Source organism: Aquarana catesbeiana, linkage group LG03 (genome assembly GCF_042186555.1).
Source record: "Aquarana catesbeiana isolate 2022-GZ linkage group LG03, ASM4218655v1, whole genome shotgun sequence".
Lineage (NCBI taxonomy): Eukaryota > Metazoa > Chordata > Amphibia > Anura > Ranidae > Aquarana > Aquarana catesbeiana.
The window spans coordinates 568,242,284-568,266,043 of record NC_133326.1 but is presented as its reverse complement, the minus strand read 5'-3'; the positions used below and the strand labels follow the sequence as shown (position 1 = coordinate 568,266,043).

Sequence of the window (23,760 nt, the reverse complement as noted above, 5' to 3'; positions counted from 1 at the left end):
CTCTGCTCTGCTCCCTCTATGCTCACTGGAGTGCTGAGCTGTGGAGGGGGCGAGAGCGACCAGCTCAGGCTCTCAGCGGCTCACAGAGAGGCTGAGCCGGGTGCCGGTCCAGGGATCTGGGCGGATCTCGACTCTATGATTGTGATGACACTGGCTCTGTCATCAGCAGAGACTTCAGCCCACTCTCTCCTGTTAACGGGTCACAGGAGTGCAAAACGAACTGAACTCCTGTGATCCACAGGAGAAGTATAGCCAAACGAGCTTTGGCTGTACTTCTCCTTTAAGGATTAAGGATTTATGTTTCTGTTAATCTAGTTCTGGGACCGCACACCATACCAAACCATATTTTAGAGAGACGGTAGTAGCCTTAGCTTACCCTGTCTAGGTCACACCCCTGGCGAGTGAACCACATCAGGGGGCATGGCCTAGATGGCATGGGTTGAGGCTGCTACCATTTCTCTGACATAATGGCTTGGTATGGTCTGGTCATGGGAACATTTTCTATGCCAGTATAGTATGCTTTGAGCTGGGACAGACTCGGTTCCAGCCTGCACTCTTCAGCGGAACCCACCAAACAGGACTTGGGAATCCTGAACAGAGTTCCTAAATTGCATTTTAGGTCCACAATCTAGTTCTGGGACTTTTACAGCACTGCCACACAGTCCTGACCTGATTTTGCTGCAGTGTGAACAGAGGCTTACAGGACTTGTCCCTCTCCCAGCCTGTGACTGTACAGAGAAAAGAGAAGCAGCAAACTGATGAGCTCATGCTTCTGTGACACTGCTCTTTCCTCCAATCAGCACAGCATCACAGCTGATTGGCTCCTTGTGCTGCTTCTTCCGTTTCTAGTCTGAGCAATGCTTTACAGGTAACATAAAAGGCGTTTACTAAGTTAAATTTAGGTACTGAGACTGCTTACATTAAAAAAAGAAAAATTTAAGTATAGTCCACCTTTGTGACCATATTTTATGTTACAACTATAATTAGGATGTTTCATCAAACATGGTCACGTTTACCAACCCCCCCATCCTTTACATAAAATGTGGGCTGCTTCTCCCTGGGGTGTCCTGTTAATTTTTGGAATTTAGTGCACTTTGCATGTCTCCGCCTGCACAACCGTTTCATCCAGTCACAGATCCATTTACAGGGATCTGTTAATGGAAATACTACAAGTCCCATCTTCTGCTGTGGCAGAGGGACTCGCAGAAGTAGACCTGGGGCTCAGGGAAGATTTAGCAGAACCCACAATGCATTAATCAAAGTTGCAATGCTCTACACGCTTCAATCCAAAAATGCGATCACATTGTTTATTTTATTAATATGGGTGCATTTATTTCATTTTTGCAAAAGGTGGACTGATCCTTTATCAATGTATTTATGAATACAGAGCTGCATAAATGTGTTTTTTATATCCGCCTGGAGATCAGTTAGGTCAAACCATCCACATCAAACCAGGCAAGATATTCTTTATCTTTGGGGCTTCTTGTCTTAGCATTACAACCCCCCATGCCCTTTATATAGGTAAATATATGGATGTAAACTCAGTTCTCACACATAAATCTCTGGGTCTACATGCCCATAGAGAGGCAGGAAGGGAAAATGTTGTTTTGAAGGCAGGAGGTTTAACAAGAGCCAGCCAAGTGCTGGATACAATAAATTCCTGTTTAGACAATATCCCAAGAGGACCTAGGTTTGAGCTTGATTCTATTTACTTTGGTTTCAGAGTTGTAATGGGATGCTGTCTTTCTCTTTCTGTTTAAATTTCTCAGCGGACAGTCATTGTTTTCTACTGAAATTTAAAGTTCAGCTATTGAGCTGTTCAGAAATAGTCCACAGATTACATAACAAAGCAAATTTTGAAGGAGATCTGGAAAGGCACAAAATGGCAACCACGAGAGTAAGCAAAGGTTTCATGGCGCAAATTAGACTCAATTAAATTTGTATCAGGTTCAAGGAAGTAGATGCCACACTCTGAGATCGGTCCGCCATAAATTTTATAGGTACAGTACTGCACAACCGTCTGCAAAGCTTAAGCAATGAATGAAATGCATTAAAAGAAGGAGTTCATATGTGTGCAATGTGACCGTAACCTTATGCTGTTTACTACCAAGCTGCAACATTGCTTTTTTTTATATAGAGTAGCTTTGAACTCATACTGAAAATAAGAGGTATTAATATCCTACCTAAAATGTCCTCGTAGACGTTCTCCTCGGATAAAGTGCGTGTGAGGGCCAACTTAGTCTGTGCGTACCAGTCTACCCGTCCGTTCTCTGACGACTGCATTAGATCTTCAAATTCATAGGATTTTCTGGTGTGCAAAGTGAAAGGAAAGGACAAGGAAATTAAATGTTAGAAGCTGATAGAAGACAACAGCAGCTGAAAATTAAAACGGTTTATTATTTCTTCAGAAAAAAAAAACTTGTTCTTCAGGAAGAGATAATGACACATAGCTGTTCCATGACACGGCAGATTTGTAATATAATAGCAAATCCATGAAGTGTACACACTTGCGTAAAACACACATTGTGCGGAAACTAGTATGAATAGCAATAGTAGTGTGAATAGCAATATATACTATATGACTAAACCTATAAGGAGACTTCTTCAAGTTAGGTTCAGGAATTTAGGTCCTTCCAGTAAAGTGTACTGTTAATGCTACAACATAGACATTTTAAAGTGGAATCATATTAACCTCCACTCCAGCAATGAGGTGTTGAAGATCCCTCATCGCTCCCTTATCATTGCACTTCCTTTATCAACAATTTGGGGAAGGTACCCTTTTTCCAGCTTGACTATGCCCCTGTGCCAAAGCTAGGTTCTTAGAGATATGGCGAGGAGTTGTGGAAGAGGTTAAGTGGCTTGTAGAAAGCCCTGACCTCAGCCTTATTGAATGTTTTTGGGATGCAAATTTGTGAGCCAGGACTTCTCAAACAGTACTTGACCTCACAAATGCTCTTTTGGCTGAATGAGCACTGATTCACACAGACATACACTACAATTTTTTGGAAAGCCTTCCCAGATGAAAGGAGACTGTTGGTTATAGCCACAGAGGGGGGCTAACTCTATATAAATAATCCTGGTTTTGGAAAGGGATGTCCAACATGATCATATTGGTGTGAAGGTTGAGTATCCACACACTTTTGGCCAATTAGCATACTTGTTCAGTGTACTGGTTGAGGTTTATCACAGAGGAATTGGACTTTCTAGTCTCCCCATGCTGATGGTTCAGTTCCCTAAAACTCCACTGGTTTCCAAATGTAAGAAGTAGCCAACTTAATTCAAAGTGTCACCCTCTATGCCCCAACTGCAATGATCATGGATGTTTGAATTGATTTGGGTGGCTCAAGGTTCCACATTGGAGGTGGATGAGGGAATCCTCTATATTGTGTCTTTGTATTTTGACAGCAGGGAGACTTCTCTGCCGTCCGAATACACTGATCAGCGGTGCAGTTTATTGGCTGTGGCGCTAACTGACCAGAAGTTTTCCAACAGGGAGGTTGAAAAGAAGTTGATTGGTAGATCAACTTCTGTTCAACGAAGCCATACATGGATCTAAATTTGGCTGGTCCCTGCTGAACTGGCCAGAGTTTGATCCATGTACACCCAGCTTTACTCCTGGTGATCTCTAAAACATTGGGCATAGACAGTAAATTAATCTAGGTATTTTGTTTAGGAGATCCACTGCTTTAGTCAAAAATATTGTAGCAACCCACATAATTGCTTTATCCATTTTGTGTTGATGACTTTGTCTACCATTAAAGTCCATGCTCTGGTATTTTTACCAAACCAAAATGATGCTCCTCAAAGCTGCAGCTTGAAGACAAACTCCACCCAAAACTTTTAGTTTTGTTTTGTTTTGTGTAGAGAGGGGAAGGGTTGGGGCTTATGTCAGGTTTTTATAGCCACCTTTGTCCCTATTTGAGAGATTTTCCATCCCTTACTGTCAGGACATCTCACTAACAGGGATGCAATCTAAAACAAAAACACATTTTAAGTAGAGTTAGGAAAGATTAGACCTTCTGGCAATTTGTTTTATTGCTGTCGGTACTTTCCTGTCCCTATGACAACCACATCCCCCTTTCTTAAATGGCAATCACTTGGGAAAGTGGGGGCAAATCTCTCTAATGGGGTCACAGACTGAAATAAAAGCTTGACAGAAAAGTTAACACTTCCCTATCCCTAGTCAAAACTAAAAAAAAATCTGGAATTAAGCATTTTTGCAATTTGGCATTAAGGCCCCTTTCACGTGGGGTGGACTGCATTTCAATCATCAGGGGATCCGCTCACAGATCCCCTGCTGATCAGAGCAGAGTGGGCAGATGACAGGTCTGTGTCTGCTCAGTTTATGCAGAACTCTATGGACAGCTGGGAGTAAATGGACTCCACTGTCTGCTTACATTTGACTACCTCCGATCCAATACGTCTACACGGAAGAGAAGGGTTCCCCTTCCGTTTGTTTTTAGCCTATCAGATTGTCCGTTTACACCCTTCCGGTCCATAGGGGTGAATGAAACGTCGATCAGGTCTGCCTGGAAAACTGACAGTCAAGACCTGATCGGAAAGGTTGTGGGGCAATAAGCGCAATTAAACCCAAAAATAAAAATAAAATATATTGTAACTTACCCATCACTGGATGTGGTGGCTGCATTTGTTTTCTTTTTCAGGCTGTTATTTTTTTCCAGCTGGTGATCAGCCAGTAACACACCTGTCTTTGGGTGGCCACATTCACTCCTCCACTGCATGAACAGAGAAGCAATGTAGCCACCCTTGGATTTTAATGGAGAGAATGGTGGTTGGATGGACTAGTAGATTTGGATGGACTTTACATTAGTGACTAACAGCCAGCTTTTGCTAACATATTTTTCTGGTACAATAATTTTTATTGAGAATCAAAAGAAATACAATGCAAAAAGCACTCACGCAGGGCTGGGGGCCTTGCACAGCCATAAATAAAGCTAGCATATTTTAAGCTGTTAGAGCAATAGTTCTTTATCTTTTTAGGATAAAAGTTTTACATAAATAAATAAAAGCTGACCAATGTAAAGCACCCTGTCAGTGTTAAATGGTTTGTTTCAACCCTCTAAGTCCCCTTTCATGCTTGTACGACCTGAAAGTCGTGCGACTTTAACGCCACTTTGACATGACTTTGATGCAATTTCGACATGACTAGAAGCAATGCCTCTGTAATCTTGAAGTCTATGGACCTAAAGTCGCATCAAAGTTGAACCAAAGTAGTGCAGGGACTACTTTGAAGTTGCTGTGGCTTGAAGTCGCACAGATATGGATGGTACTCATTGGAAATCATGGGATATGACTTGTCATGTGACTTTTGCAGTCCTAAGTTGCAGGACAAGTCGCACATTTGTGAAAGGGGCCTAACTGCCACCTTTGCTGGACAGCTTGGTCTGTTAAAAGGAATTGAAAAATAACAGACTTACTGGATGGATCACCAGGTAATAAAACTATGTTACAGGTGGGTAAAACAAAGACTGCTGTGTTGATGCTACTGACAGACTGTATCATATATGTAATTTTTATTTTGGCCATAGTTATTCTTCAAACATCACATAAATGTTATGTAAGCTATTGTAATGATGCATTTATAGTGAATAATATAATTATTTTCGTGGCATGAAAAGCGCTCTGAGTCACCAAATGATTTGTTAAATAAAATTACAGTAAATGTGGAACAGTTAGGTAATCTCTCGCTAATAAGACATAAAGGCAAATCGCCAAGGATGATGTGACTGCTAGAGGTGTTGCACAAATACCTTTTCACCTTGGTAAGCTCATCACTAATGGCCATGACATCCTCTCTTTGACCTACATAATGTGGTTGGCTTGTAACCTAATGATCAGTGTGTGGAAACAGAAGCACTGTCACCCAGCACACCTGTCAAGAAGATTGTGCCAGCCTTCATTGGGGGCTTCCAGCATGAGCACCTGTGCATTTCTACACAGGCATGTGTCTCTCTACATGCATCTCACAAAATGTACTTGGCCGTGTATGCATGCTTGTTGCTGATAGAGATGCCAAACAGACAAAAGTCGTGCCAGGTCTTCAGCAGTATACCCATGACCTCTGAATCCTGCAACCCGACTGATAAATTCTGTTACTGACCTGGCTTGTTCCCGTTTACCACATCCTACCTGTTTCAGCTCAAATATTCTGGTACCCGGCCTGTACCTGACTCCTTCTCTGCTACCAGTTTAGCACTGTACTGCCTGCTCTTTGCTGACCCCAGTCTGTTTTCTGAACTCATCATTGACCCACATCATCAGGGCTGGGACAAGGGGAGGGCAAGAGGGGCGGCTGCCCTGCGCACTGTGATATCATGTGAGGTGGGGTGGGGGACACCTGAGGGAGATTAGGTGGAAGAGGATTTGTGTTGGAAGGGAGAATTTGGGGGTGGCATGGGGATAAGTGTTGTTCTATGAGGGGGTGCTAAGAGTGGTGATTTAGGGGCATTTGTGTTCCGAGGGGAGATGAGGGGAAGAAGATTAGTGCTAGGAGGGGGGATTTCTACAGGAAAGGGGGGGTTTGAAGGTGGGGGGGGATGTGTACTAGGAGGGGAAATTTTAGGGGTAGAGGATATGTGCTTGGAGGGTCGATTTTTATTTTTTTTTTTTTTGGGGGGGTGGCAGGGGATGGCGGGTTGGGTAGATTTGAGCTAGGGGGGGAGACTTGTCCTGAGAGGGAGGGATTTCAGCAAAGAGGTGCATTTGTACTGTGAAGAGGGGAGATTTATGCTTAGGGGGTAAGCATGCAGATTAGTGCTCAGTGTCTTTGTGGTGGAATTTTCGCTGACACATAATGCTCATGTATCTTTGGGGGGGGGGGGCGGTTTGGCATTCTCACCCTGGGCTCTGGATAACCTTGTCTCGGCACTGCACATCATCCTGTTACTCCAACCTACTTGAGGACAATTTGCAAAGGAGCTATCTACTGCTGAGTATCATCCTCTTTTAACCTTTACAAGTCCTTCATGCTATTAAAAAAGCACTTGAAGCCCTGATGAAGGAGGAAACATTATAGCCTCTGAAATGTGTTGGCTTGTTTTCTCTAGGGCTCATAAAGTTTATCTAAAGGCAAAACCTTTTTTTGTCATTTTTGGATAGAGTAATATTAAGATATCACTAGTTGACATAACCTTCTGTTGCTACCAGTGGCGGTCCGTCCACTAGGGGCACCTCCCCTCTAATCCACGCGCCTGGCGTAATCTACTTGCAGGGCGCGGGACGCATGTATTCCAATGAGTTTTTTTGAAGCACATGATTAGAGCGTGAGGCTCTAATTGGCTTTAAAAAAGGGTGGGCTCTGGGAACAGAGCTATCGGTACTTTCTTTCTGATTCTCCTCCTTGCCAATCAGGAAGCGAAGCGGGTCCTGAGACCCAATTGGACAGGGAGTCTCAGCCGGGACTCTATGTGGCTGGCCGCCTGCGGGCTCCTTCTTCTCTCATCAGCTGCTGCTCGTTCTCCTTGGGCAGGAGGTGCAGGCTGAGCTGGGAACTGGGGGGCATCTCCTTCGAGTATCACCGCTACCCCGAGCTACGAGAGGCGCTGGTGGCCGTGTGGCTGCAATGTCCCTCCATCAGCTGGATCTACACCATAGGATGGAGCTACGAGGGCCAGGAGCTGCTGGTCTCCGATCAGCCGGGAGAGCACGAGCCTGGTATGTGAGTGACTGGCATCCTATGGATACACAGGGAGAGTAGGGAGAGCATAGAAAATAGCCCATCATATCCACTGACCGCAATTGGGGAAAAATGTATATATATATATAGATATAGATATATCTCTATATCTATATATATATAGATATAGAGATATATCTATATCTATATATATATAGATATATAGATATATATAGAGAGATATATATATATATAGAAATATATATAGATATATAATGTATACCGTATATATGTGTATACGTCCATCTCCCGCGCAGGTGGGCTGCTTGCGGCAATCGCCGCCTTTCCCTCCGTCCTGGGGGGGTGGTGTTAGTTTGCCGCCTCCCCGAAATATTTAGCACCAGCCGCCACTGGTTGCTACAAAATTGAATCAGCTATTTAAAGTAGAAGTATGGGCCCCCCTCCTGAACCATACCAGGCCACATGCTCTCAGCATGGGGAAGGTGCTTTGGGGCAGGGGGGCTCTGATCCCTCCTCAAAGCATCTTAACCCTATGTTGATGGGGACATGGACCTCTGATCCTCAACCCTGGCTGATGGTTGTGGGGGTGTGCCCCTAGTGTAAAAAGCAAATAAAAACACAACATAGGTCTTTGGCATCATAGCTGTGAGACAGCAGCCGCCTTCGTCTGGACCAGAGTTTTTTTATTTATTTTTTTCAGGATGATGGTGGTGGCAGACATAGTAGTTGACAAAGGATCTACACCGGGGGACATTTTTTAAAACTTTTTACACTTTTTTGGTGAATGAGTAGGGGTACTATGTTCCCCTACTTAGTCACATGGGGGGGGGGGCGGGAATTGAGGGCCCCTTTGTTAAAGGGGACTTCCAAATTCCGATAAGCCCCCCACCCACAGACCCCCACAACCACCGGCCAGGGTTGTGGGGAAGGGCCCCTTGTCACCATCAACATGGGGACAAGGTGCATTGGGGGGCAGAGCCCCCCCGCCCCAAAACACCCCCCCATGTTGAGCCTGGTATGCTTCAGGAGGGGGGGGCTCGCCCTTCTCCCTCCCCTTTCCTGGCCTGCCAGGCTGCATGCTCAGATAAGGGTCTGGTTAGGATTTTGGGGGGACCCCACGCCATTTTTTAAAACATTTTGGCATGGGGGTTACCCTCAAAATCCATACCAGACCCAAAGGGCCTGTTATGAATTGGGAGGCCCCAATGCTGTTTTTTTTCAAATTTTTTTATTGCAGACAATGTTTTTTTTTGCATTCCGCTGTCAGCGGGTAACCCGCTCCTTAACCACCAGCTATTTACTGGTTAAGGATACCAGCGGCCTCGCTCCTTCATGCTAAAGCTACTAACTAACACTAGGCTAAACACTGCTAAACGCCAGCAAAAAACGCTAAAACATTAGCTTTTTTAAAGTAGTTTTTAGCTTTCTAGTGTGCATGAAGTCTAAAAAGAGTCCCTCTACAGTTTGAGAAAGTTTGGAAATATGTATGCAAACTTTAAAAAAACGACTTTAGATATGGTTATATAACTTATATTAAATATAACAAAAATGTTTTATAACTTTGTAATTTTCCTGTTGTGCAATGATAAAACGAATGTGACTTTTCTTGTTATCCTAACTAAGTACGGCCCTTAGTTTAATGAGTTTGCAATGCCTGACCAAGACTGATTGTATATGGGCTTCCTTGGGTCTTTCACTGCCAAAGAATAATTTGGCTACCCTAAAGTGCAACCAGTGATAGTGTAAAAGGGTTAACGTATTTGGAAGACTCTTCAAAGCCAGTCTGAGGATAACATTCTCATAGGTTTACAGCTTCTTATAGACCAGGAAACAAAAATAAACCTACAGACTTCCTTCCTGACTGGTGAATCGATAGCTCATTGCTGCATAAAATTGTATCTATTATTAAGCATGAGTTCTCTCCAACAATATAACAATAAAAGCCTTTGAACGGAAGGCTATATTTCTTAAGAAGGTCTGAGATGTGGAAGCTACCATCTGAGTTTATTTGAGTACACCGCACATGGTACCAGGAAATGGATTCAGTGATGTGTGGCTTCACTTTTTTGAGTTTCCAGTGAATAAATGTTGCATACATGTACTGAAACGTGTTTATTTTTTTTGTGTTTCTGTCTTTGCTGTATTTCTTCATTTGTCCCTTTTTGTATGTCATTGTTTCTTAAAACAACAGGTAAGCTATGCATCAATAGTTTCTCTTTATGGTCAACAAACTGTATGGGCACACACTTTTACACCCATTCTCTAGCATGGAAAGGTGATGTCATCCTTCACCAGCCAATCAAGACGGCCGAAGACTGGCACCTCGAAGAACCCGCGGAGATGATGCCGATGCCAGCAAGGAATTTTGCAGGCTTTGGACCGTAAGTATTTCAAACTTTAGTAAAGTTGAAAAATCACAGACTTACTGGCTGTATCACCAGGTGAAAATAATGGAAAAAAGAATGCAGCCACCACATTTGAATTTGAACTTTATTGAAAAAAAAATAAAATGCGAACAAGGCTGAATACAGAAGACACATACTATGGGTGAATTTATCAAAACTGAAGCAAACAGAATGTGGAGTAGCTGTGCATGGTAACCATTTAACTTCTTTTTTCAGCTTGTTTAGTTAAGCTTTGAAAATGAAAGGCAGAAGCTGATTGGATAACATGCACAACTGCTCCAGATTCAGGCTTTTCCAGCTTTGATAAATTCCCCTTTATGCATTAAAGCATTCTTACCTGCCTGTTTGCACTGTAAACTAAGCTGTGCACAAGCAGCTCAGTGTATAATTTCAGCATCTGGCAAGTTCAGTGAACTTCCTCGCATGCGTGAGTGCGATAGCAGTCCGGCCAATCAAAACAACCAAGTGGAGTGGAGGTGAGTACAGTTCTCTTTTAAAGAGGAGCTCCTGGCTCCTGCAGAACAAATTAAAAGTCAGGAGCTACAAATACTGTAGCTGCTGACTTTTAATAGTAGGACACTTACCTGTCCAGGAATCCAGTCTTCACGCGAAAATCGATTTTTCAACAGGCTATCCAGTGCTACCACCGCCATCACCACTAAGTAAAAACCGTGTGCTGCGCTCTCTGATTGGGCCAGTTCACCACGGCGGACGTAGCCCGAAGTAGGAGCAGATGCCTGTCAAAACCAGGTACGCGCTCCCCCCAAAAAGGTGCCAAATGTGGCAGCAGAGGGGGAAGGAGGCAGACAAGTGAAGCTTCCCCTTTTGGGTGGAGCTCTGCTTAAAGGATTGGTAATCTAAAATATATTATCTTTTGGATTTAGCAGACCATCCAGTCCCTTACCTTTTGAAGGGGCTTGAATTCAAAGCCTTGTATATGGAAAGAGAATAAACATGCCTACTAAACATGTATAAGAACTACTCTGTATGATTTTTTGCCATCGTTTTTATTGTTATTGAACACATTTTAGGAAAAAAAAAAACACATTTGAACATGGGCACTTACAATAGAACTATGTCCAAAACTTTTTTTTTCATTTTGGGTGCAGCAAGGGAGGGTTATAACCCCTGTCAGATTTTTTTTGCCATAGGTTTCCCATTTTGGAGATTTCCTTTCACTTCCTGTCCCATAAGCAAAGAAGAAGTAAGACGAAGTCCCTGCAAATGAAGGAAATCCCTTGGGGCCCTCCAGGTCGCCAGAACTAGTGTCCCCATTGGAAGATTTTCCCTCTATTACTTTTCTGGGGACAGCCCAAAATTTGAAATTTTCTTTTGCTTTCACTTTCAATGATAACGGAACCAATAGAGAGGGTGAATCTCCTTAATGGGGGCACAGACAGCAATAAAAACTGACAGGGGTTCTAATCCCTCTCCACTCTATCCAAAACAAAAAAAAGTTTTATATTTTAAGAGTGGGTAAGCACAAGGATCAATGACCTGAAAATTGTTAGGCCAGGCACTGATGCTAAAAGAAAATGAAACTTCAAACAAAACAGAGGACAGGAACACAAACTAATAGGTAAAGGAGAAGACCAGCCAAAGCTTGTTTGGTTGGACTTCTCCTATGGATCACAGGAGTGCAATTCATTTTGCACTGCTGTGACCCGTTTTCAGCACAGAGTAGGCTGAGGTCCGCTTTATGCAGCCGTCACAAATGTCAGTCCAGCCACTGCGTCATTGCGACAATAAAGTCTGGATCCGCCAGATTCCTGGACTGACACCCCGTTCAGCCTCTCAGAGAGCCGCCAGGAAACTGAGCCGGCCGCTCCACCCCCTTCACAGCTCAGCGCTCCAATGAGCGAGGAGGGAGCAGAGCAGAGAGCTGTGACTGACAGTCAACAGCTCTCTGCTCACGGAGCTCTGAAAACTGAACGATCGGTGGTGTTCGATTGCTGGGTTCTCAGTGCAGAAGTGTCAGGGGACAGATGCAGCATCAGACCGATGCTGTATACACTTAGGTAAGTATAAAACTGCAAAAAAAAAAATCCTTTACTTCTCTTTTAAAGATACACTATGCTTTATGCAAACGTTGTAAGGTTTCTTTCTGTTATGCTAAAATATCACTAGTCAAGTAGACCTACCTGTGGTCTCCATTGTTTCTATGCTTGCTATTCCAAAGTCTCCTGCTGACAGCTGATGGAGGTGGAGATGTTGGGAGTGGAGGGGGAAGTATACAAGGAAGTGGAGGTAAGTCTCTGTTTATTTTCCGTAAACCTGTTCTAACTGAGCTCAGGTCTCCCTCATGCCGAAAAGTCCTCCTAGGCTTTGGTAAGGGGTTGATAGGTATTGACTTCTCAGGGGCCCCGGGCTCCGTATAAACATTTTCAGCATTGCTTGTCCTTCGAGACATCCTGCCTTCTCCAACCGTCCCAAATATAGGCTCTGCATTCTCAGAGTCCGATCCCCATTTTGATTTTGACCCCAATTTGTTCTCCTGGTTCTCTGAATCCAGTAAACACTGTGGGGAGTAATAGGTCCCAGGTAACTGCGGAAGGCCATCTGCAGGACTGTCCTTCAGTGAACGTTCAAACCTTTTCACTTGGTTCAGCACAGTTGTCTGGTCCTTTTTGGTGCATGTAAATTGCTCCTGAAGTCTTTCTGTGGTTAGGGTGTCCTCTTTTTCTGTTTTCTTTTCAAATTTTTGAGACTCTCTCTGTTCAATGCCCTTATTTTCCATTTCCCAACTGAACATCCTTTTGATATTAACTTTCTGACGGTTCCTTCCATCATCAACAGCTGTATCTGCAAAAGTGGTACCAAACGAGTCCTGTCTCTTTACAGTTGTAGGCTCTTTCCTGCCAAGGTTTGGAGACAGTGTCTCCTTCTTGCCTTCCCACTCAGAAATTTTATCCTTAATGCTTGATGTTTTCTTCAGGGTGATCTTTTGGGGAGATGGAGAAGATTTGCTGTTACCCAGCTGTTTTTTAATTATAAGTCCTGGGTCTTTGACATTAATTTCCATCACTGGGTCATTAATAATCATTTTGTTGCTGATCATGTTCTGTCCCAAACCTTGTAAGTCTTTGTCACTTGGCCAGTTCTCCAGGCCTTTAAATGGAGTCTTCTCTTGGTCAACCTCTTGTTTGTAAACGACTGGCACTAATGTACTTACAGCTTGGGTTTTGACACTCAAGTGATACTGAAGAACTTCAAGTTTTTGCCAAGTCCCAGAGTTTTCTTTACCTGTGGGGTTCACCCTGGGAAAAATAAAGCAATAATTGATGCATGTTGGTGAAGTTATAGCATACTATTCTTGTTTCAGTAATACAATTCGCAAGATATTATTGAAGATTTGATAACTTTTTTTGTGAAACATGCTTAAAGTCGATGTAAAGGCTCAAGGTTTTTTGCCTTTGTGCATTCTTTGAATGAAAGTAAAAAACCTTCTGTGTGCAGCTTCCCCCCAGCCCTTTTAATACTTACCTGAGCCCCATCTCGATCCAGCTCTCCTGGGTCCCTTCCTCCTTATTGGCTGAGACAGCAGCAGGAGCTATTGGCTCCCACTGCTGTCAACCACAGCCAATGAGGAGAGAGTGGGGATGGGGCCAAGTCATGCTCTGTGTGTGAATGGACAAACTGAGCAGCGGCTCATGAGCGAGCCTGTTTGGGTGCCCCCATAGCAAGCTGCTTGCTATGGGGGCACTCAGCAGGAGGGAGGGGGAGGGAGGGAGGGGCCAAGAGCGGGGGGCCAAGAGCGCCGATGGGGGACTCTAGACACAAAGCAGATAAGTATGACATCTTTGTTATTTAAAAAACATCTGCCTTTAACATCACTTTAACCACTTCAGCCCTGGAAGAATTTACACCCTTCCTGACCAGAGCACTTTTTGTGATTCGGCACTGCGTCACTTTAACTGACAATTGCGCAGTCGTGCGACGTGGCTCCCAAACAAAATTGACATCCTTTTTTCCCCACAAATAGAGCTTTCTTTTGGTGGTATTTGATCGCCTCTACGATTTTAATTTTTTGTGCTATAAACAAAAACATAGCGACAATTTTGAAAAAAACGCATTATTTTTTACTTTTCGCTATAATATCCTCAAAGAATGTTTAAAAAGTTTAGGCTGATACGTATTCTTCTACATATTTTTGGTAAAAAAAAAAAATCGCAATAATAAGTGTTTATTGATTGGTTTGCGCAAAAGTTATAGCGTTTACAAAATGGGGGATAGTTTTATGGCACTTTTATTATTAATTTTTTTTTTAACTAGTAATGGTGGCTATCAGCGATTTTTATCGTGACTGCAACATTATGGCGGACACATGGGACATTTTTTACACATTTTTGGGACCATTGTCATTTATACAGCAATCAGTGCTATACAAATGCACTGATTCCTGTGTAAATGACACTGGCAGTGAAGGGGTTAACCACTAGGGGGCTAGGGAGGGGTTAAGTATGTCCTGGGGAGTGTTACTAACTGTGGGGGGGGCGTGGCTACGTGTGACACGTCACTGATCTCTGCTCCCGATCACAGGGAGCAGAGATCAGTGACACTGTCACTAGGCAGAACGGGGAGATGCTTGTTTACATTAGCATCTCCCTGTTCGTCCTCTCCGTGAGGCAATTGCGGGTATCCGCGACCCGACTCACGGAGCTCCCGGCTGCCGCGCACCACCGGCGGCGCGCACGCAATGGCACGGCGGCAAATTTAAAGGGACGTACGGGTACGCCCATTTGCCCAGCCGTGCCATTTTGCCGACGTACATCGGCGTGCGCCGGTCAGGAACCCGGTTAAAGCATAGCTAAACCAAAGAACAAAAGTGTAAAATATTGCAGCTTACCAGTCTTTAGATGTGGTAGCTGCATTCATTTTCTTCTTTTAAGGATTTTCTTTTATTTTCTACTTTATGATCCTGCGAATAGAAAAGCCTGTCTTATACCAGCATGGTACACAGAAGGAACCTTGCTCTCTGTGCGGAAGCAGTGATCTCCCTGTAGAGATCCTACACACACTCTAAATCAGGGTTACAGCTCTGCAATCAGCAAAGCCTATGCTCCTTGAGTGGAGAGCTCTAACTCTGACTTAGCAGGGGTCATGTCAGACCTTTGCAGTGAGACCACTGCTTCCACATAGAGAGCAAGGGTTCTTCTGTGTATCATGCTGGTATAAGACAGGCTTTTCTATTCACAGGAATAGACTTTGTACAACTTTTGTTTTGATTTACCTGGAAAGTATTTAGCTGATTAAACAAAGTTCAGCTTTAGTGCCGGTTCACATAGGGGCGACTTGTCAGGCGACCTAGTCGCCTGACAAGTCGCCTCCCGTTCTGTGCTACGGAACCGTTCTAATAGGAGCGACGCAAGTCGCTCCGACTTAGAAAAAGGTTCCTGTACTACTTTGGGGGCGACTTGGGGCGACTTGCATAGACTTCTATACAGAAGTCGTTTTGCAAGTCGCCTCAGAAGTCGTTTGCAGGTCGCCTCGCTGAGGCGACCTGCAAGTCGTGCCGCCCCTGTGTGAACCGGCAGTCTAAGCGTTAACTGCTAGGACTATGAGTAATCTTAACTATATACAGTATATCATTTTTTTTCCACTTCTAGGGGTCAATTTAGGTGAAACTGTTCAAGTATGGCCGCATGCTGATGCAGGATGACCTTATTATACTGTAAAGCATAAAAAAAAAAAAAAGTTTCTGGCAATTCGGCACAAGAATGCCCAGCATACAAACACAGAAAAATGGAGATCATAAAAGGTTAAGGTTGATTGACTGCTGAGGGGTATTCAGTTTGGAACTTTAAAGCTGCCCCATACAGTTATTTTACAAAACCTATTGCTGTATAAAGAATTAGAGGGGCAATTACTCTGGCCATGCATGTTACAAATGTATTGTGACATTTCTGCACAATCTTTTTTAGATCTGCCTACAGATAGGCAGTGCTTTAATAATCCATTCCATTTGGATTCAAACAAACAGGCCAAATTTGCAGTCAGCTGAATTTCTTTGGCCCCAAAAACCCCTAAAAAAAGTATAGTGGTGACATCATAGCTATCTGCCTGTGCACACAGCAGAGCTGTAAGAGGTATTTAGTGCCTCCTCCCCCTAGTGGCTGCCAGCAGAAAAATATAGCAGGGGCAGATACATAACCAGTCATCCTGCACAAATCGAGAGCAGCAGTGACTGTTTTTTATCCTTTTGCACTTATAACACTTTATTCTCATCAGTGTATGAGTACTACATGATTTTGATTATTTGAATGTATTCACAGCGCAACACATTTTTTTGGTTTGTTATGTTTTTTATCGCAGGAAACTTCTGTGCAGGGAAAAATTGCAGAGTTTCATGCTGGATTATTGCTCACATATGTAAAAAATACATAAAGCACACCAAGATTTAAATAAGAATACAAATGCCTCTTGTGCTTAGACAATATTTATTTATTTATTTATTCAGATTTAAAGTTAATCTGTGCTTTGCCCATGTTGGCAAAAGCAACAGGTTCACTTTATTACCAGCAACACCAGCTACACATACTTCACCCCCCCCCATAAGTCACATAATTCATATATCCAGAAGTACTGGGTATGTTACTGTAGCAGAGCGCCCATTTACACACCATGCTCAGATACAGGCAGGGATGCAGGGTGTAGGGTTCCTAGACATGCCCAGGGAAGATACGTTCCTCTGGTTCTCTCCCTCAGCAGCCCAGAGTGGCCATACGTCATGAGGCAGAGATAGCTGGGAAAGTGATCTGCAACCAGGTGACAGAAAAGGCATGCGGGCAGCAAGGTTGAAGTCCAGTAGCACGCAGCTTCACCAAAAGACCCAGCTACTGTCAGGAGTCCCTCCCAATACTTCAATTCAGTGGGGTGGCCCCCCTGTGGCCTTGGATCCCTCGAGCTGTGCAGCTGTGTTACCAGAGCTACCCTGAACTTAAAGCAGAGCTCCACCCAAAATGGGAACCTCCGCTTGTCTGCCTCCCCTCCACTGCCACATTTGACACCTTTTGGGGGGGGGGGACAGGTACCTGCTCCCACTTCCGGCTCAGTTCACCGTGGCAAACTGAGTCAGAAGTTCGCACCGCCACATTCCCCTGCAGACGGCCCATTCACAAAGGTCAGTGCACTTCATGCATGCAAAATAGGAAACTGGCTGTGAAGCCGTGAGGCTTCAGTGCCAGTTTCCCTTACTCAAGATGGTGGTGTCAGCCCCCGAGAGCGGATTAAAAAATCGTCCTGGGTTAGGACACTGTTGGATTCCTGGACAGGTAAGTATTAAATCTCAGCAGCTACAGTATTTGTAGCTGCTGACTTTTAATTTTTATTGGGGTAGTCTGGAGCTCCTCTTTAAGGGATAAGGGTAAGGAATGCTGTCTTTGAGGATCATCACCAGTAGCTGTTTGTGTTCTGTATTGTTTTACTTAAAAGAGAAGTATGGGTTTGGTTCCTGATTTATACTTACCTAGGTGGATGCAGCATCGGTCCGATGCTGCATCTGTCCCCTGGCGCCTCTACACTGAGAACCGAGCGATCGAACACCACCAATCGATTGGTTCTGACAGTTCCCCGAGCAGAGAGCTGCTGACTGTCATTCAGCAGCTCTCCACTCTGCTTCCTTCTCGCTAACTGGAACGCTGAGCTGTGGAGGGGCAGGGAGCGGCCGGCTCAGACTCTCAGCGGCTTGCTGAGAGGCTGAGCGGGGTGTCAGTCCAGGCACCTGGCGGATCCCGACTACCATTGTCGTGATAACGCGGTGCCTGGACTGACTTCTGTGATGTCAGCAGAGAGCAGACTTCAGCCCTTCAGCCCGATCTCCGCTGAAAATGGGTCACAGGAGTGCAAAATGGGTTGAACTCCTGTGATCCATAGGAGCTTTGGCTATACTTCTCCTTTAAGTTGCTATTCTCAGCTTGACTGTCTTTTGCTGGCGAGTGTTATAGAAACTATGCTATGCAACCATAGATTATGCTGATTGAGTCACAGGGGAATGCTATGAAGGGTCCACGTTTGTGCAGATTTAGGAATCTTTTCTGCAGTGTACACATGCTCTATGCCCCTCTAATCCTGTTTTGAATTAATAATTCTAATTTGCACCTGTTTATTAAACAAGTTACAATTACTCTCCATCTGATCATTTGGCGGGGTGCCTATCCTTTTACAACCCCAATTTCAAAAAAGTTGGGGCGTTGTGTAAAAATCTACATAAAAACAGAACACAATGATTTGGAAATCTCATAAACCCATATTCTATTCACAACAGAAAATAGAAAACATATTAAATGTTTAAACTGAGAAAATGTACCATTTTAAGAAAAAAAAGGAATTCTGAAATCGATTGCAGCAACACATCTCAAAAAAGTTGGGACAGGGCAACAAAAAGCTGGCAAAATAAGTAATACTAACAAAGAAAAGCTGGAAGAACATTTTGCAACTAATCACGTTACCTGACAACAGGTCAGTAACATGACTGGGTATAAAAAGGGCATCTTAGAGAGTCAGAGTGTCTCAGAAGTAAAGATGGCCAGAGGTTCACCACTTTATGAAAAGCTGCGTCAACAAAAATTGTCGAACAATTTCAGAATAATGTTTAAATATATCATCATCTACAGTATAGCGTCCCAAGTTTTGTGCAGTTGGGGTTGGACATTACTTTGTAGCTTTGTGCAGAGTAGCAATGGAACCAAGAAAAGGTCATATAAGTAGCTGGTGTTGCTGTTGTTAAAGGGAACCTTTCACTTTGCCCTATCTGGGCACATGTTCGCTTTAAACTGTGCTAATACTCTCGCTCTTGGATAAATAGTGGGCTAAACTTTTTTTCCTATAGGCTTCTCCGTTCTCTGCTGTGGTATGCTGAGCTGCTATCAGTCATTCTCTAACAGAGAACGGATGACATGACCATTAAATCTGTGTGGAGTCAGATTCTATTTTGCACAATATCAGCTTTTTCAAAGGAAACCAAAAAGAATTAATACATACTCATAATTGGAATCTGTAAAAAAAAAAAAAACTCCCAAATTGCAATCTAAATACAGAATACAATTCAGACTGGAATTTTTCCTTAAATAAACACTATTGTGTCCACAGCAGTCCCACTCCTCAATGTGTGAGTCAGCAATCTGAGGGACCAAGCAAAGCCACACTAAATGTTCCCTTCTCCTCGCTCCCAACTCAAAAAGCAAAGTGGAAAAAAAAAAAGGCAAAACTCTGACTTGGTGAGGTCCAGAAACCACAAGCCACAACCGTGGTGAAGGATAGAGGAAGAGCAGAATGATCGCGGGCAGAGATACATGGCTGGAAATCCATAATTCACAGGCAGAGCCTGAGTGGGACACGAGATTGCTCTGGGCCTGAGACTTGCAAGACATCAAAAGTTTTGAGTATTAAGAACTGTTCTTTTGTACAAGCCTGGCTGTCTTGTTGATCCAAAGGTTTTAACAATTTTCAAAAGACCCTGTCGCCAGACCATGCGTTTGAACAAAAATGTTGCCATAAGGATGAATAAAGAGGGCACAATATGGGCCCACTTTCCTGAGATTGTGGCCTCCCCACCCCGGGTTAGTTTAAACACATTTATAGCTATAGGGGTATTTGTAGTTAGGGATGCTGCCCCTTTAAGGAAAAAAAAAAACAAGGGATTTTTAGGGTGACCCAATCAGAACGCTGGGAAGGTTCTGGAATACCTGGGATAGTTTATAAAAGGGCACCAGGAGAGGGGTTTTCTCTCTTTTCCGGTGGCCACAGAAGGAAGACAGGAGCTCCCGCCCCAGTCACGAGCACGTTTAAGCACGGTCACCCTGGATTTCTAGGGGGGACTGTTATTTATATTTAAATATGTGGATTACTGTTCGAGTTCTAAAAACTGAGCAGAAAGAAAACTGTTTTGTTGAATTTATGATGTTATATGATAATAATAAAAGAGTTATGCATAATACATTGTTTAAACCAATAAAGGTGCCGCTGCCAATTTTTTGCCAAGACGGGTGTTTTGTGTGTTATTTAATTGTTTATTTGGGTAAGGTATTTTGATGTGGGTGTGGCCTACAATCTCATATACAGTATACTGCATGTGCAATTTAAGTAAAAGTATAACCAAAAATGATTTTTAGGTCTACAGCTTTAGTGACTTTAATTTACCTGTTATGAAGTATATCCCAGGTCATGCAGCAAGCTGGATCCTGGAGAAATCTTCACTGCAAGGAAGCCCCTTCCTCTTCTTGTCTCTGAACTTCCAGCGCTGCAATAGCTTGAGGTTTCTGGGCTGAATTCAATAGAAAAATATCCTGATGGGCATACATGTCCTGTTTCATTGCTTTCACTGCCTGTAACACAATCTCTGAATGGGGTGAGAGAATTCTATCATTCATCCGACTCTCTCAAATTCAGAGCCAGGAAGAGGACTGGCACCCTTGCAGTGAAGATTTCTCCAGGATTCCAGTATTCTCTGTTCACTCGGAAAGCTTCTGTACCGCAAGTCATGAGCTGAAGTAACGTCTGACATTACTTCTGGGTAGTGCAGAGGCAGTGAAGGAGTGAACAGGAGTCTGCCTGAGTCTTTACGTGACTAAAAAAGCTGAAAAGAGAATGTATGAGGTCAGCGTTTCCCAACCATTTTCAATCATGACACCCTTTAAAAGTATGCAAATTCAAGAGGCACCCCAATCCTGAACTGCATTTTTGGGGCTAAAGGACAATGATATCTGCATTGGATAATGATGTCACCCTCTCCTTGGTGCCACATGGGGAAGTCCCCCCTTCACATCAGCACTCCTCTTCACATCAGAATCCTGCCATCACAGTAAGCCTTCCTCACATCAGAGTCTCCTTATTACATTAAAGTCAGTTCTCATTAGAGTTCCCCCTTTCTCTTTACACTAGAAGTCCTTACATCACACCAGAGTCCCACCATTAATTTATAGTCCCTCCATAACATCAAGGTCCTCCATCACATCAGAGCACCCCCTTCGAATTATAGTGCCCCCATCACATCAGAGTCCCCTCCTTCCCATCAGAGGTTCCCCTTTCACATTAAAGCCCCGTATCCCATCAGTGTCCCCCCTTCATGGTAGAGTCCCTCACTTCACATCAGGGTCCCTCCATTATTTATTTATCGCTTATATAGCGTCGTCAATTTACTTAACGCTTTACACATATATATATATTGCATATTCACATCAGTCCCTGCCCTCACGGAGCTTACAATCTAAGGTCCCTAACTCATGTTCATCCATACACACATACTAGGAACAATTTAGACAGGGGCCAATTGACCTTTCAGCATGTTTTTGGAGCGTGGGAGGAAATCCACGAAGACACATGAACAAAACATGCAAACTCCATGCGGGTAGTGCCATGGTTGGGATTCGAATCGACGACCCTAATGTTACTAGGTGGAAGTGCTGACCACCACTAGTTGTGCTGCCTGTATCCATTAGATCAGAGTCCCCCACCTCTACACCTTGTCCAATCAGAGCATGCCTTGCATTCATTAAGAAAATGCAAAGCATTCTCTGAATTGTGCCATGCTGAGCGATCAACCTTCTGAGTTCAGAATGCAGCAAGGCAGAAGCTTGGCACGGAACCCAGAAGCTAGTGGAGATCACTGCAGTAGACGTGTCCACCACAGTGATTTCCAACTTCTAGAGGGATCTCGTAGATTTGGTATATGTATCGTTACATTGGTCCATGCTGGACCAATGTAACTATGTTAAATACGTCACACTTGGAATTTCTCTTTAAAGCGGGAGTCCAGCGACCAATCTTTTTTTTTTTTTTTTTTTTTTTTAGGTCATTGAGACACTTTGCTAACCCCAAAATAATACTCACAGTTTGGGTGTAATATTTCCGCCTCTGTCTGTTTTCGTACTGAAGAATAACTTAAAAAATGTGGTGCTGGCTGTTTCCATCTTGCTTGTGGGCATGTGAAGCCCACAAGCATTGATTTCCTGGGTGCGGTGAATGCTGTTCATTCACAGCTTGTTCACGCGCATGATCATTGTTTCCGCACTGAATCTTGGGAAGCCTGACACTAAGCTCCCAGGAGACAGTGCGGCGCCGGGGAAAGGCAATAAACACGCCTACTCCCATGGGAGGAGAGACAGGAAGTGCCACAATAAAGTACAATAAAAAAGGTAATTACAGCGATAAAAAAAAAATTTGTGCGGCATTTGAACATCTATGCAATTAACTGAAGGGGGTAAGATTAAGTTAAAAATTTGAGTGGAACCCCACTTTAAGGCTGGCCACACATGGTTGAATTTCGAAAGAATTTTCTTTTGAAAATCAGAAAATGTGTGCGTTTTGTGATCCGATGGTGCAACCATTGATTTCAAAATTCGGCCAACCAAGCCTTCAATTTCACCTCATGTTGCTACAGAAAACAATTTTCATGGCTGGGAATCCGGGTTGGCGGTTCCTATGTCTGCCTATCGCCATCCGTACATGACGCTGGGGGCGGAGCTTCTGTGGCCGCTGTGGGTATATCTTGACGCTCGGCGCAGCTGCAGCTTGCATTTGTGTTCTGTTGGTCTGCGGTTATGGTCAGAGGTCTGTGCAGTGCATTTACATGCCTGGGACTCATCACTCTCACTCAGGTAATATCCTTCATTCAGTGGTCCCTCTCACTCAATACTTGTTGTGTATGTGTTACTATCTCACTACACACTATATTACTCACCTAGTATTGTTTGTTTACACATTTACCCACATACATTTTGGGTTTAATTTCCATCATATATCAATAAGTGCTTGCACTTCTCCACAGCCCTGCCCTTAATTATCTGTCATCATGACGATCTTTACATCACCCACCATATTCCATACTAGATACCTATTTTATCTCATAGATATACATTTTTTATTTTCAACACAACCCTCCCTGGTCATTTCTCAGGGTTAGAGAATATTTTTTGATGCTTAGTCTGGTTTCAGTATGTCTGCTGAGACTCATGCATCTTTTTATATATATATTTTTTCTAGACATGGCTATGGATACACTCTGACCACCAACCACATGCCTCCTGCAGTCCGTGCTATGCGTCCTGAGTTCCCCTGCTGTGGCTTCTGGTTGCCACGTCCCCTCAGCCCCCGGACCGGCATTGTTTAATGCCGCCATTTGTGACACCCAGCGTTTTGATGACCTGCTCCAGCCCAGTGGTAAGTATGAGGTTGTTGTTTCATTGACCTCCCTTGCCAACTCACCCTTACCCCGATTTATTTAGTCACTTATATATTTTCATTATTTCCAACATTTTTGTTATAGACACATGAATTATGCATCGGCCCCTGATGAGCGAGAAAAGACTCGCGAAACGCGTAGGGTACCATCGATGCTACGTGTACGCCCATATTGTTGGGTACCTGAAGCTGGTCACACACTGCTTCATTTTATGCATGTGTATTATGTATTATGTACTTTACCAATTTATATCATGTATGTGCACTTATGTACAGTGTTTTTTATGGATGTATATATCAAGTGCTATGAATTGTAGTTGTTTTTTACGTATGCTTGGAACTAGGCCACTATGCCGGGTAACGCACAATTATTGCTGTTCCCATGTGTTCTACACAGCATTCTGTGATCAATAAAACATTTTATTGCACCTATTGTGGAAGTGTCCCCAATCTCTCCCACCTCATTTAAAGTCCCAGAGCTGCTTTCCTTTTTCTTGTTGCATTTAGGGATGGAGGTGTTAG

The 23,760-nt window shown here is 43.6% G+C and overlaps 1 protein-coding gene across 1 annotated transcript in view; it reads right to left on the bottom strand.

The window, feature by feature from the left end:
- The window catches only part of DENND2A (DENN domain containing 2A), a 199,274-nt gene that overhangs the window by 97,264 nt on the left and 78,250 nt on the right, over positions 1–23,760 (bottom strand). Inside the window, exons 3-4 of the mRNA XM_073621846.1 lie at positions 12,204–13,319; positions 2,184–2,308 (exon numbers count right to left, since the gene is read on the bottom strand). Coding sequence (XP_073477947.1) covers positions 2,184–2,308; positions 12,204–13,319 — 1,241 coding nt within the window. The remainder of the gene's footprint in view (positions 1–2,183; positions 2,309–12,203; positions 13,320–23,760) is intronic.